Here is a 15,254-nt window from a genome sequence, read left to right as displayed (position 1 = left end):
ATGTAATAGAATAACAGATTTGGAAGGGACCTTGGAGAACTTCTAGTCCAAACCTCTGTTCGAGGTCCAATCTCTTTTCAAAGTGATGGAACACCACAGCTTCTTCAGGCAAGCTGTTCCACTGATTAACTGTTTTTGTGATCAGGAAATTTCTCCTTAAATCTGGCATGGATCTGTCCTTGATTACTTTTCATCCATTGCTTCGTACTCAGGTGCTTTGGAGAATAAGTTGACCCCCTCTTCTTTATGGCAGCCCTTTAGATATTGGAACCCTGCTAGCGTGTCACCCTTCTTTTCATTAAACTAGAAATAACCAATTCCTGCATCCGTTCTTTATGTGTTGTAGCCTTCAGTCTCCTAATCATCTTGGTTGCTCTTCTCTGCACTCTTCTAGAATCTCAACATCTTTTTTATATTGTGGCGATCCAAACTGGATGCAATATTCCAAGTGTGGAATATTATAGGCATTATAAAGTAGTACTAACATTTCACTTAGAGCTTCAAATTAGAGCTAGATTCATTACTCCCTTGTTAATCCAACTAAATCAGTCTACAGTAATTTAGAAGATAAAATCTATTTTTTGTTGTCCGATGAAGACAAATATGTAAAACGAAACAACTTAACAAGACAGCGTACAGAGCACACCCTGACAAATACTGCTGCTCGTATTAGAGAGGATATATTGAACTGATATGAGTTTTGTAATTTTCTGTGTATTTTGCTAAAACCGATGGTTGCAAAGAAATGTCTCAATACAACGTGCCTCTTTGTGTTCCCATTCAGCTTCATGTCTGTGCGTCTTCTGAAAAACGATGGGATGGGCTTGCAGAAGTACTCCTATATGAACGAAGACGAAGCTTGGAAGAGTTATCTGGAGAATCCTCTAACAGCAGCCACCAAGGCCATGATGAGAGTAAATGGGGATGATGACAGCGTAGCAGCCCTGAGCCTCCTCTATGACTACTATATGGTATGAAGAGCAATCTGGGTGCAGGGCAGTGGTGGGATTCAAATTTTTCTACTACCGGTTCTGTGGGCATGGCTTGGTGGGCATGGTGTGGCTTGGTGGGCATGGCAGGGGAAGGATACTGTAAAATCTCCATTCCCTCCTGATCAGCTGGGACTTGGGAGGCAGAGAATAGATGGGGGCAGGGCCAGTCAGAGGTGGCATTTACATTTAACAACTCCAAATTTCCACTACCGGTTCTCCAGAACTGGTCAGAACCCGCTGAATACCACCTCTGATGCAGGGTTGGGATAATCTGGTGGGTGCACTCACAAAATGGCTGCCACAGCAAGCCTGTCAAGTCCCCAAATACCCACTGAACAAAAGCCATTGCTATTGAAGCACATAAACACGATGCTAAAGCAGTGTTTCTCAACTTTGGTAACTTCAAGGGAACAGGGGATGCTGGCTGGGGAATTCTGGGAACTGAAATCCACACATTTTCAAGTCTTCATGTGGGAAACACTGCCTTGGAGTGTCATGCAAATCCATCTGATTTGTATTTATAGCTGAGGGTGTTGCAGAAACTAGAAAATATGGTTAATTTGGTCACCAGGTTGAATGCAATTTTGTCAACCATTGTGATTAGACCAGAGGTGTCAAACTCAAGGCCTGGGGGCCAAATCTGCCCCCCAGGGTACTTAGATCTGGCCCTGGAAACAGTGAAGGACCGGCCCGCAGTGCTTCTGCTAGCAAAAACGGGTTCCAAGCTCCATATTCACTGGCAGAGGGTTGCAGGAGGCCATCACAGCCGAAAACGGAGTTTGGGAGCCTGTTTTCACAGGAGTGTTGAGCTGGTCATACCCATCCCGGTCACGGCCATGCCCTAGCCCTTCAAGGTCAAATACAACCCTGATGTGGCCCTCAATGAAATTGGGTTTGACACCCCTTGATTAGACAATAGAGATTCAACCTGGAACATCATCCTGATCTGCAGGCCATGTTTATTTTTCATTGTTTTTCCTCCTTTGCTAGGTTCCAAAAGAAAAGCGAATCCTTCCATCTGGAACACAAGGGCGCAGTGAAGTTGGGAAGAGGTAAGAAAACATCTCTGCCCCTTTTTGTAAACTGCTTTAAAGGGGGGAGGGGAAATCCCTTTTTTTCCTAACAGACGAGGACTTCATAAATCCACGCTGCAAAACATCTGTTTCTTTAGTTCAAAAACATAATTGAAAGGTGTGTCAGTAGGTGAAGACAATGGGAGGGCTGGACTCCACATTGTCTTGTTAGGTTACAAGTTATGACAGATTTGGGGGCAAACAAAACAGACCTGAAAAAAACTATTCACATGCCTTTGGGGTCTGTGGTTGCCTCCTATACGATGCTCCTGATGCAGCAGAAAGCTGAGGTGGTAGCTTGGCTTCTTCTTACCTTGCTCCCATCTCTGGACTAGCATCAGATAAGAAATGTTGGTTATGCACCCAATAAGTTGTTTTGAAAAGCTTTACTAGGCTTCCAGAAGATCAGGGGTGGGATTCAGTTGGTTCGGACTAGTTCGGGCAAAACGGTAGCTCCGACGATCAGCTGAGAGCGAACCGGTTCGCTCTGACGATTAGGTGGACCCATCCGCCTGCCCTTGCACTTTACTTACCTATATCCTCTCAGCTGATTAGCGCGGATTGCCATGCCTCAACTGTGTTACTCCCCAGGCAGTAACGTTAAAGGTAAATTTTGGTAAAACTCTGCACGCGCACACAAAACACAATCACCGAACCTGTTGTTAAACTGGCAGGATCCCACCACTGCAGAAGATGTATATCTCTCTGGCTTGCCAGATACTGCTGAATTTGAATGCCCAGCAGTCCTACTATGCATGCCTAATTGCAAGGGATTTTGGATGCTGTAGTTCAGCAACACTGATGGGACACCATTTGCTATTCCTAGTAGAGAAAGAGGATTCTGAAACCATTGGCAACCACTGTAAAGTTATAGAAGAGGTGATCTCTGCTCAGACATAGGACAGAGGTGGCGTGCTTAGAAGGACATCTCAAGCTATCCATAAAGGAGATGGAGACAGATCCATGATGGTTGGGGAAGACAGAAGAGGTCTTAGTTCTTCTGAAATGAGTTTAGACAATAGGAACAAGTTTGTGTTCAGCCTTTCTAGGTAGACCAAACAGGAAGCAGAACCTGATCAGCTAATTCCACTTTATTGGAAGATTGGATAACAGAATTTTGCAGTCTGATAGTACAAATTTCCCACCGTCACTATTATAGCTTGAGAAATTAGCGAGGTTCTTTTCTGTGTTTCTTTTCTCTGCCTATTATGCAGCTGCAGGCTGCAGCCTCTCTTATCTGATCATCCCTTAAGCAGCATCCCACACTCCCAAGACCATTCTCACACACCATTACAGAGGCAGACTTTACAGTGCCACTTTTGATGGGTAAAAAAGATGAACCTGTAATGCTATTTTCTTGATTCTGGCCCAAGGCTAGAATCTCAATTGGGTGCCCCTAGATAGCTAAGGACAACGAGAATTAGGAACAGCAGCATGGAGTGTAAGGTTGATAAAAAACTTTCTTTTTCAACTGCTTTTAAAACAATTTATCTCCATCCTTTCATCCTTTCTGGGCATCCATGCTTTCCAGAAAACCTTTCCTGGAGAGTTTCAATAAGCTATAAGTATTGCTTTGGACTCTGAGTGCCCTTCATCTTTGTGCTTTATAATGCGCTTCTGAACAACTGCATGGAAAATTGAAGATAAGCAGTTGGGAGCTGGGTGGTTTGCTGGGCCAATCTGGAGGGCTAAACAACAGCTGGAACCTTTGGCTGGAGAAAAAACTGAACGGCTTGGCACTGAAATCATTATTATTAACAAGATGGTGGACAGCAAAATCTTTTGAATCTTCTGCAACAGGAAAAGCAGGAACCTTCTAAATATCCTACAGCAAAGGTCTCCAACCCTGGCAACTTTAAGACTTGTGAGCTTCATATGCTGGCTGAGGCATTCTGGGAGTTGAAGTCCATAAGTCTTATAAAGTTGCCAAGGTTGGAAATCCCTAGCATACAGTCTTCCAAGTGTTGCTGGACTATTACTTGTAGCAACTCCACTCAGGATTCTGAGAGTTGTAGTTGAGCTGTCTCTGGGAAGCCATGGGTTCTCCATCCTTCCCTTGGAGAGAGTTTTGGCAAAGAGGTTGGGTAGCAATGGTGTAAGCTTTCCATTAACAGAAAGAAAACAAAAGAATCCGATCAAGTTCTGATTATCGTTACCAAATGGAGATACGGTTAGCCCTGATAAGCTCCCACTCTGCAGATTCCTGTATTAAATGTCCTTCTGTTGGTCTTGTGTTACTAAATCCTTTTGCCTAGTCCTTCCTTCTGTGGTGCAGCCAGAACAATCTTGAACTAAATACACTCAAAACCATAGAAATGGTGGTGGATTTTAGAAGAAAACCTCCCATACTTCCACCTCTTGCAATACTAGACAATACAGTATCAACAGTAGAGACCTTCAAGTTTCTAGGTTCTATCATATCTCAAGACTTAAAATGGACACCTAACATCAAAAATGTCATAAAAAAAGCACAACAAAGAATGTTTTTTGTGTGCCAACTCAGGAAGCTCAAACTGCCCAAAGAGCTGCTGATTCAGTTCTACAGAGGAATTATTGAGTCTGTCATCTGCACCTCCATAACTGTCTGGTTTGGCTCTGCAACCAAACAAGACAAAAAAAAAAAGAAAGACTTCAACAGATAATTAAAACTGCAGAAAAAACAATTGCTACCAATCTGCCTTCCATGGGGGATCTGTATACTGCACAAGTCAAAAAGAGGGCTGTGAAAATATCTACAGACCCCTCACATCCTGGACATAAATTGTTACAACTTCTACCCTCAAAATGATGGTATAGGGCTCTGCACACCAGAACAATTAGACACAAGAACAAATGATTCCCTCAACACTGTCAATAATTTACCAAGAATGTATTACTATTCTTCTTCTCTTCCTTCCTAGTATCTATCTCTTGTGATTATAACCATGTTGCTTGTATCTTTCAATTTATATTGTTTTATTTGTTTACTAGTACGACTTGATAGCTTATTAGTAAACTTGACTATCACTGAATGTTGAATTTTTTTTATTCTTGATGGATGTGTTTTATTCTACTTATGTACGCTGAGACCATATGCACCAAAGACAAATTCCTTGGGTATCCAATCACACTTGGCCAATAAAGAATTATATTCTATTCTTCTCTTTTAGGCATTGTCATGGGATGGAATACGAACCAGAGATTTCTTCCTTCGAAGGTTCTGCTCAGCTCATGAAGCTTCTGGCTGAAAACGTTTCAGTAAACCAAGAATATCTGGACTTGCCCAAGAAGAACGGCTTAGCTTTTGAGGGGCTCTCCTCTCCTCACAAGCCACCAGCTCTGCCTCCAGGTCCCAGCAAATTAGAGAGCAATCCTGAGAATTATATGATTACTTCAGGAGACATGTATGACAATGGCTCACTTAATTCCCTCTTCGACTCCATCCACGTGGCTCCACCCCAACAGAGATGGCAGCCAGATAGCACCTTCAAAGAGGACCCTGAGGAGGTCAGCATTTATGCAAAATCTTCTTTGATGTTATCTATCAATGGTGGTCTGCAGGGGTATAACAGTGAGATCCATAAGTCAGGCTTCTCCAACCACGTGGCATCTAGTTGTACTGGAGCACAATTCTCAACATCTCCAACCATCACAGCTGGTGGTGATGCAAATTATAATCCAGCACATCTGGAAGACGCCAGGTTTGGGAAAGTTGCGGAAACTATATATTAATAGATGGCTTTAAAAAAAATCCAGCTTGTTTTGAAATCCAGAATGTTTGGTGAATCCGAGGGAGGGCCACCTCACCTTGGTCAGCCACCTGGCTTGGAGCCAAGCTGTGTGGCTCTGCCCTCTTCTGTGCAGGATGTGACATGCATGGTATAAATGGGAGCAGCACAGATTGTGGTAATTAGGCGTGCGAAGGAGTGTCCCTTTCATACAAAGTCAGCTGTCACAAAGATTCGGCAGGATGGAGTAGAGTTTGCTGGGTGGGGGTGATGTCAGCTGTTCCTTAAATAGACTTCTTCCCTATAGTTATCCATATTGTTCAATGGCTACAGCTTATTTCCAAATCACTCTTTCCCATTAGTGTTTGCCAGTGTGAAAGAGTTGAGAAACAGGAAATTATAGAGACTTGCTCCACCTTTAGCAATTACTGACTTAGAATCCTGGTTGGATTTGTTTCCTTTCATCCTGGATCAAGAATGGACAACCTTTATGGACGTTATGGGACATGAAATAAAACAGAATGGAACTCTCAAAGGAGATACTTGTAAACCATAGTTAATGGCTTAATGTTCTGCATGAGAGTTCTCTTGCCTTGCTTGCTCTTCTCTTCATCCTCATCCAGCTTGTCCTGGACCTAAAGAAAGCTGGGTAGATTTCAGGATACAAAACAATCCACACCAAGCTCTTTTTGGTGTTCTTCCATTTGAGACAACACCTTTCCGGGACCAAGTTTAATTAAAAAATATATCTTAGCAACATCTTAGCAAATGTAGCTGGGAACCGAAGGAAGCTTCCTGGAGATCAAAGGAAGATCTCCCGCTTCAAACATTAGCATGACTATCCCAACCTGGTTCTCCAGTTGTATTGGACAGCAGCTCCCAGAAATCTCCTTTTTGGGGTCTGGTTGCTGATGGAACTTCTATTCCAATACCTTTAGATTATATAAGACAGGGGAAAGCTGCAGGGGGGAAGATATCTAGGGAGAAATAGTGACTGTTTTCATGGTTGTGCAACGACTTCCCATCAGGGGTGGGCTTCAAAACTTTTACCAAGGGGTTTTCTGCCTGGTTTCTGGGTGGGTGTGGCCATGGTGAGCGTGGCCATGGCCTCCTGCACCATGGTGGGCTTTCCTTGAACCTCCAGGAGGGAGAAAATAGCTTCTCCAAGCTCTGGAGGCCCTCTGGAGGCCTTCCCGAACTTCCGATAGGCCTGTTTTTCACCTCCCTGAGCCTCTGAATGCGCCCTGAACTTACCTGCATCCAAAACAGATTGCGTGGGGACTCCGGGGAGGAGTGGGCAGGGCCAGCCAGGAGTGGGATTTGGGGGTTCTCCAAACTGCACAGAATCTTAGCTAGAGGTTCTCCTGAACCCCTGCGAGCCCCCAGCGGCCCACCCCCTCTTCCCATCTAAACCCAGGATGTTTTCGTATTTGTTCCAAGTTCATAAGCAGGTTGCTAGTTGGGATGCACTTTGGATTAAAATGGGTTTGGTAAGTCTTTTTCTGGCAAAAAAATGTCTTTCTTCCACATGTAATGCAGAGTTTTTCAACCTTGGCAACTTCAAGAGGTGTGAACTTCAACTCCAAGAATTTCACAGGCAGCATAGCTGGCTGGAGAATTCTGGGAGTTGAAGTCTACCCCTCTTCAAGTTGCCAAGCTCGACCAACACTGATCTTACCCATAGCCACTTTTGGGAGGCAGAAAATGCTGTATTTGGTGTATAAGATGCACCCAGATTTTCAGCCTCTTTTTTGAGGGAAAAAGGTGTGTCTTATACTCCGAAAAATACAGTAGCCATGCTGGTTGAGGAATTCTGGGAGTTGAAGTCCACAAGTGTTACAGTTGCCAAAGGGAGGCTTCAAAATACATACATAATACATAAAAGAAGAGACAGACATCACGATCTCCGAAACTTAAAATATATTATCCAATTAGCTTTTGTTAGCCTTTGGTAACATTGTCAGCGTGTCTCTTCAATGGTAGTTTTTACACTCCAACAATGTTAGCAGAAGCTAATGAAAGCTAAATGGATAATATATTTTAAGTTCTGTCTCTTCTTTTATAGCTACACCTGGAACTTGTATTTTTAAGATAGTTTGCAATACCTAATACATACAAACAAACAAACAAAGTAAACTCAAATCAAATCACACCAAACTGTTCTGGTTTTGTTCTCTGCAGTCCTTGATCTTCAATGATATTTTGAAGGCAGAAGCTCCGTGTTCAGAAGGTTATTCCATCAGTGATGGCAAGACGTAAGTGTGAAGATTTTCTCCTGGACTATTTAATCTTCAATAGAGAAAAAAATATACTATCTTTTTTTTTAAAAAACCAAGAACTTCCTACGCTGCTGCACTGGGTTATACCTCTTTCCTATAAGTTGGGCTAACTTGAGAACAGTTGGAGATTTTCACACAAAAAGTTTCTCCTGAATCCATGAACCTACAATGATAGCTCCATTCAGCAATGGAGCTCATTTATTTTCAGCTCAGCTGTTGGCTATCCAAAATTTATCCAACCCAGTTTTCCAATTGAAATCCTGGAGCTTTGTAGAGATTAGGGATGAATTGGACTCCAGTGACAGAAACATTGGGCTGCCCCTTCTCCTTGGACTTTTGTTATCAAAACACTACAATTTCAAAATTTGCAGTTACATAGCAAACAGAGAGACAACAGACACAGAGTCACTTGTGGCAATTCTCCAAAGCACCTGATAACAGAACAAGAAGCAATGGATGGATGCTAATCAAAGAGAGAACCAATCTAGGAGAAATTTTCCTGATGGTTAGAACAATTAATCAGTGGAACATCTTTGCCTCCCTAGATTCTGCGTGCTCTATCACTGGAAATTTTCAAGAAGAGACTGGACAGCCATCTATCTGAAATGATATAGGGTTTCCTGCTTGAGCAGGGGGTTCGCTAGAAGACCTCTAAGGCCCCTTCCAACTCTGCTGTTCTGTTCTGTTATTCAATTGCAGTTTTTTTTTTAACATCATTAAACACATCAGGCTAGCATTGAAGATGGATGAGTTGTTGATTGATGCTGTTTTAAACTCTCCCCTATTGATTAGTGGAAAAGATGTTCTAGTTAGTACATGAACTGGGATCTGTCCAGCTTTGTAGTCTTGTTATGTTGGCGTAACTATAACATTGAAGAAAACCATGTTGGCTCTGAAATGATTCCTTTTGTGTTTTGCCAAGTAAAATCCCTTTCTCTTTCTTCAATATTTCCATTCCAGTGACTTTGAATACACCTTGGGATCTCCCAAAGCTATTCATATCAAGGCAGGTGACTCACCTATGGCGTACCTCAACAAAGGACAGTTCTACCCGGTGACTCTGAGGACAGTTGGAGACGCCAAATGTTTACACTTGTCCTCAAACAAAGTGAAGGTAAGGGACATGCAGCCAAGGATCTACCAAAAGCATAGCCTCTGTGAGGTTCGTTTTCAGAGCTACTCCAGCCACTGTTGTTGTTAGTTGCAAAGTTGTGTCCAACTTATCATGACCCCATGGACAACGTTCCTCCAAGACTTCTTGTCCTCTACCATCCTTTGGAGTCCATTTAAGCTCACGCCGACTGCTTCAATAACTCCATCCATCCACCTCATTCTCTGTCGTCCCATTTTTCTTTTGCCCTCAATTGTCACAAGCATTAGGCTCTTCTCCTGGGAGTCCTTCCTTCTCATTAGGTGGCCAAAGTATTTGAGTTTCATCTTCAGGCTTTGGCCACCTAAAGAACAGTCAGGGTTGATCTCCTCTAGGACTGACCAGTTTGATTGCCTTGCAGTCCAAGGGATTCATAGGAGTCTTCTCCAGCACCAGAGTTCAAAGGCCTCCATTCTTATGCACTCAGGCTTCCTTATGGTCCAACTTTCACAGCCATACATTGCAAATAGGAAATCTAGAGCCTTGTACACACTTTTGTTGGCAGGGTGATGTCTCTGCTTTTTAGTATGCTGTCTAGTTTTGCCATAGCTTTCCTCCCCAGGAGCCTTTTAATTTCTTGGCTGCAGTCTCCATCTGCGGTGATCTTGGAGCCCAGGAAAATAAAATCTGACAATACCTCCATTCCAGCCAATAGCCATAGAGAATTCTAAAGTCATTATCAATCCTGAAATGTTACTCCAAAGTTGATTTTGTTTTTGCAAATGGATGCATAAATAAGCATTTTGTAGACATTAACAGAGTATATGTGGGCTTCCTTCCATTTTTCCAGAGTGTGGTGATGGTAGTTTTCGACAATGAGAAGATTCCAATGGAACAGCTCAAATTCTGGAAACACTGGCATTCGCGCCAACCGACAGCAAAACAGAGAGTCATCGATGTTGGTATGGAGTGTAACTACTTCAGCATTTCTTGTCCAAGACAACATCAAAAATGGATAGGAGGGCTTTCTCCCAAACAACTAATCTGATGTTTATGGAGATTCTCAGTCATCCAGGTCATGGTTGTCCCAAAGGTGCTTTTTCAAAAGGCAAATGATCTTTGTTTTTCCTTGAAGACATTTTGCTTCTCCTCCAAGAAGCTTCTTCAGTCTGGAAAAAAGCATCTTTGGAACAACTAATCTGGTAGACTTTATGTGAGCTGCTTCAGGTCCATGGGGCTGGGGCCATTTCCCACTATGATAGAGGCACTTCTACTAATTTGTATTGCCCATCTCCATGATCTTCTCCTCCTCCAGCTGTTTATGGAGATGGTGGCGAGGGCCAAGAATTTCATTCATCATCTGGCATAGACTATGGCCATACTTGTTGTGACATCCTTGTTCAGAGTAGCTATTAAGATGGGTGGAAGGTAGAACTATCCTAGATCTTAGCCACTAAATCCAGAAGAAAGTTTAGGAGTAGTTCTGAGGAGTAAATATGGAGTTATCACATCTTTTTAAGTTAGCGATAATTAAATAACTGCACCTGATCAAGTCAAGAAATAAAAGAAATGTTTTTTTTAATCTCTTTTAGCTGACTGTAAAGAGAATTTCAATACTGTGCAGCATATTGAAGAGGTAGCTTACAATGCCTTATCCTTTGTCTGGAATATCGCTGAAGAAGCAAAGGTAGGCTTGAGACACCAACAAGAGTACCATTTTTGAAAACTGGCTCTTAATTAATTCAATAAAGAAAAAATTGGTTTAGCAAATTATTTAAAGTAAATATCTAGAAGAAAGTAAATTATTTAAAGTAAATATCTAGAAGAAATTCACATGAGTGAAGTGGTATGGTGTGTTGTGGTGGGCCCAAGAGTTGTGTGTTAATGCCCTGGACCATCATCCATCCTCCAGCACATTCCTGTCTCCCTGGCTTCCCTCATTAAATTCCATTAAATAGTTGCAAGAGAAGTCAACATTCCTCTCATCATTTTTAAGTCATTGTGTTATTGTCACCCTAAAGAGGAAGTCCTGTCTCAAGGAAGCCCTTGAGAAATGGTTGGAGAATTTCTCCCTCTCCTGAAGAAATGTGGAAAAATGGGCCACCTAATTTTTATACCCACAAATTTGGTAGAGATTTGGGAAAACATCACTTTGAAGCAACCCATTTTAAATAATCTTTCTCCTTTGGTGGTTACATTGATATTTTGACTTTCACCTTGGTTAGGAGTGGCTTCTCTGAGCACTTAGTCTAGCCCATTGCAATAACACCAATCCACCCATTGGACACCACCAGAGCTTCAGGTGACCCCCTCTTCCAAGGCTACAATGGAGCTAGATAGAACCATAATGCTTCCCATTCGCTTTTGCAGGTGTTCATTGGCGTGAACTGCCTGAGCACGGACTTCTCCTCTCAAAAAGGTGTGAAGGGTGTCCCACTGAACCTCCAGATCGACACTTATGACTACAGCACTGGGACAAACCGGCTAGTCCACCGAGCTGTCTGCCAGATCAAAATATTTTGTGATAAGGTAAAGTAAGGGGAGCCTTTGGCAAAATGTGTGTGTGTGTGTGTGCGCGCGTGTGTAAAGCCTTAGGGTAGCCAGGAGCCTCCTTGTTGTTTCTTGGACACAAAGTCTTTTGGAGAGAAACTTTGCAAGCAAGAGCTGAAGTGGCAAATCTGGGCTCTGAGGAAACTTAGAAATGAACAAGAGGACTTGTGGTTTTGAATATGTCCCACAGCCTCTCCCCACCCCCCCACCCCCCCACCCCAAATTAAGTCTAGAGAGCAAGGACTCATTGGTGTGAATGGAATTCCCCACCACCACCCCATTGTCCTCCTAAGTTTGAAGGTGATAGTTAAGGGCAAAGGATAATAGCAATAGCAATAGGACTTAGACTTATACAGCCTCATAGTGCTTTTACGGCCCTCTCTAAACCATTTTACAGAGTCAGCCTATTGCCCCTCACAATCTGGGTCCTCATTTTACCCACCTCGGAAGGATGGAAGGTTGAGTCAACCTTGAGCCGGTGAGATTTGAACTGCCGAATTGCAGCTACAGTCAGCTGAAGTAGCCTGCAGTACTCCACTCTAACCACTGTGCCACCTCATCTCTCTAAAGACACCTTTCTCTATTTTTCCCCACCATCACAATCCAGATCATCCCGTACCCCATGCAGCAATTATGTTTGTGGGTATGGGAAACCTCGTCCTTACTCTCAAATCTAATTGATAGGCAGTTGGGGGCAGGAATGGGAAAAAGAAGGAAGAGAGAGATGAATCAGCAAGAGCAATAGGTGAAGGTGGAGAGATCGTGATGCATGAATGGATGGGTCCAGGGCTGGTACCCATGGCTTGGAATAGGTCTGCTGGTAGTGTGTGGCATCTGAAGATTGAGAGAGGCAGGGCGCACATTCAATCAATGGTTATGCATGATCATTCCTGACTTATTAGATCCAGATGTTTGCAGTCATGGACAAATATCATTTCACATACCACAGCCTTGTTAGCCTTCCTGTGGTCTAAAGGAAACACAGCCAGATGAGCTAAATCTAATTTATTGTTAAGCTACATTAAAACAATAGGGACACGGTGGCTCAGTGGCTAAGATGCTGAGCCAGTCAATTGAAAGGTTGGCAGTTTGGCAGTTTGAATACCTAGCACCCCATAACAGGGTGAGCTCGTGCCAGCTTTTAGCAGTTCGAAAGGATGTAAAAAATGCAAGCAAAAAATAGCAACCCCTTTGGTGGGAAGGTAACAGCGATCCCTGCGCCTTTGGCGTTTAGTCATGCCAACCACATGACCACGGAGAAGTCTTCAGACAGCGCTGGCTCTTCGGCTTTGAAACAGAGTCGGGAGCGACTAGCACATATGTTTGAGGGGAACCTTTACCTTTACATTAAAAGAACTTCACAGCCTGAAAGTGCAAGTCTCCTGCTGTCACTTTTATAGCCTGAGAACCTAAGGAGGGAAGGTGCCTCTTGACTCCCTTGTTCCACCCATTGTGCAGTTGTGGGCCATGCTCCCTCTTCTCTGACCATTCCTTTGGCAGTATCTCTTCCATCTCCCAAGGTCTTTCCCACACACCATTCCATTAAAAGAAAATGCTCGTAGATCTACCCTTAGCAGCCATGGATGTGAGAGTGAGATTGTGGCTTCTCTCCTCTTCCAGGGAGCAGAGAGGAAAATGCGGGATGATGAACGCAAGCAGTTCAGGAGGAAAGGAAAATGCCTGGATGCGAATAATAACGGTGAGTAGACGTGGAGTAGCAGCTCCTTCAAATTTTTTGGAAAAGGGCCTTCGTGGATAGGTACCAGGCCATGCAGGGATAGCGGCTATCAGAGGCGACCGTAAAGTATGGTCAAAAGAAGTCAATAGGGCAGCCACAGTAGTCAATCAAACTCTGCTCATTTATGTGTCTGTTCCTTATAAAAAAAAAAAGCTCAGAGCTTCAATTGTTCCATTGTGACCCCCATCTTGATTTTTTTAACCACACTTTGCAGTTCAGTACCCTAGTTCAGTGATGGCGAACCTTTTATCCACTGGGTGCCCAAATTGCGCACACGCACAGGCCCAAACTGAAAGGCAGGTGTGCGCATGTGCAAATACACCCATGCACGGATAGGCACATGTGCATGCGCAGACATGCACACACGTGCAGCAGAGACCTGAAGACCAGCTGGCCGGCGGGAGGCAGGGCATCTCAACACCGGCAGCATGGCAAGAGCTAAGATCTTTTTCTTTCGTGAGCTTCTGTTCCATTGTTTGCTGGGAAACAGACGCTCACCAAAAAAGCCACAGAGATCTGACCTGGAGCGACAGCACACGTACCTGCAGAGAGGGCTCTGCGTGCCACCTCTGGCCATAGGTTCCATAGGTTCACCATCACAGCTCTAGTTTCTAGGAAACTAAATTCCTGCCGCTTCATGTTTTTGAGCTGCTTTCCATCTTTGCACAACTCCAGAATCAGAGATGGAGCTGATCACGGGGCTTAGGGTTAGGGTTATGGACCTTTGCGGTCTCACCCTGCCATCTCTTTCAGCGACTGAGGCAGCTCGGGGACAATGTACCGCATGAAAGGCCAACTTTCTCTATGAAAAGTGAAGCTCCGTAGCAGTTCTCCATGGATGGGAACGTCTGCCTCGCCCTGCCTCAGTAGTTCCCACGGTCCGGCAACCCACCCTTTCTTCCCTCCCTTTAGAGCAGCGTCCCCCAACCTCTCTGGGTTGGTGGCCCTGATCAGGGAGGGGGGAAAGAGGGGATGGTTTGTGGGAGGGGCAGGCACATATGCCATTGCTCGCACAAGTGAGCCACGAGTGCCTGCAATGTTCATGCAAGTGAACCCCCAAGTGCTCACAATGCTCACATGAGTGGGGCTGTGCACTCCAGTCACCCTCGTGGCTCAGTTGTGAATAGGCCGTGGACCGGTAGTGGGCCACTGCCCATAGTTTGGGGACCCCTGCTTTAGAGGCTGAGATAAGATAGTCAGATTGAGAAACACTCATTTCATGGGTCTTTTAAAAACAACAAGGGAGGCTCCTTGGTGGCTTTTCAGCTCTCCACTGTAGCAACTGTTCAGATGGGGGCTTTGATTGAGTTACATACAGGTGGCCCTCAACTTGCAACCATGAATAGGACCAGAATTTCTATTGGTAAGCCAAGCAGTTGTTAAGTGAATTGAGCCTGATCATTTTGTTGTGAAACGGTTGTTAAACAAATTACTGCAGCTGTTAAGTAAATCATGTGTGGTCGTTAAGCAAATCTGACTTTCCCCATTGACTTTGCTTGTCGGAAGCCAGCTGGGAAGGTCGCAATTGACCATCAATTGACCCCAGGATGCAGCAACCGTTTTAAATCCATGTTGGCAGTCCAGCACCTGATTTTTCTTTTTTAATCCCATGACTTTGGAGATGCTGCAATGGTTAGAAGTGTAGTGACTGGTTCTAACCCCAGTAGGCCAACCATGGTTAAATCCAAGAAAATAAATGTTGTAGAAGAAAACAGAACATTTAATTCAACTACATATTCTAGTTTTGTGGCTGCTCAGGAAATAGTCAGTCATGGGAAGGGTTTTGTAGCTCCCGGTGTTTTCTTTCCTGTGGGAAAATGGCTCT

At 43.9% G+C, this 15,254-nt stretch overlaps 1 protein-coding gene across 1 annotated transcript in view; it reads left to right on the top strand.

The window, feature by feature from the left end:
- The first annotated feature begins 790 nt into the window (after positions 1-790).
- GRHL3 (grainyhead like transcription factor 3) overlaps positions 791-15,254 on the top strand; it is a 37,490-nt gene continuing 23,026 nt past the window's right edge. Inside the window, exons 1-9 of the mRNA XM_032228292.1 lie at positions 791-971; positions 1,983-2,044; positions 5,215-5,551; positions 7,954-8,027; positions 9,012-9,165; positions 9,992-10,103; positions 10,734-10,828; positions 11,512-11,670; positions 13,312-13,390. Coding sequence (XP_032084183.1) covers positions 819-971; positions 1,983-2,044; positions 5,215-5,551; positions 7,954-8,027; positions 9,012-9,165; positions 9,992-10,103; positions 10,734-10,828; positions 11,512-11,670; positions 13,312-13,390 — 1,225 coding nt within the window. The 5' untranslated portion in view covers positions 791-818. The remainder of the gene's footprint in view (positions 972-1,982; positions 2,045-5,214; positions 5,552-7,953; positions 8,028-9,011; positions 9,166-9,991; positions 10,104-10,733; positions 10,829-11,511; positions 11,671-13,311; positions 13,391-15,254) is intronic.

This window comes from Thamnophis elegans, chromosome 12 (genome assembly GCF_009769535.1).
Source record: "Thamnophis elegans isolate rThaEle1 chromosome 12, rThaEle1.pri, whole genome shotgun sequence".
Lineage (NCBI taxonomy): Eukaryota > Metazoa > Chordata > Lepidosauria > Squamata > Colubridae > Thamnophis > Thamnophis elegans.
The sequence above is the reverse complement of the archived record's forward strand: the minus strand, read 5'-3'. Positions and strand labels throughout refer to the sequence as shown.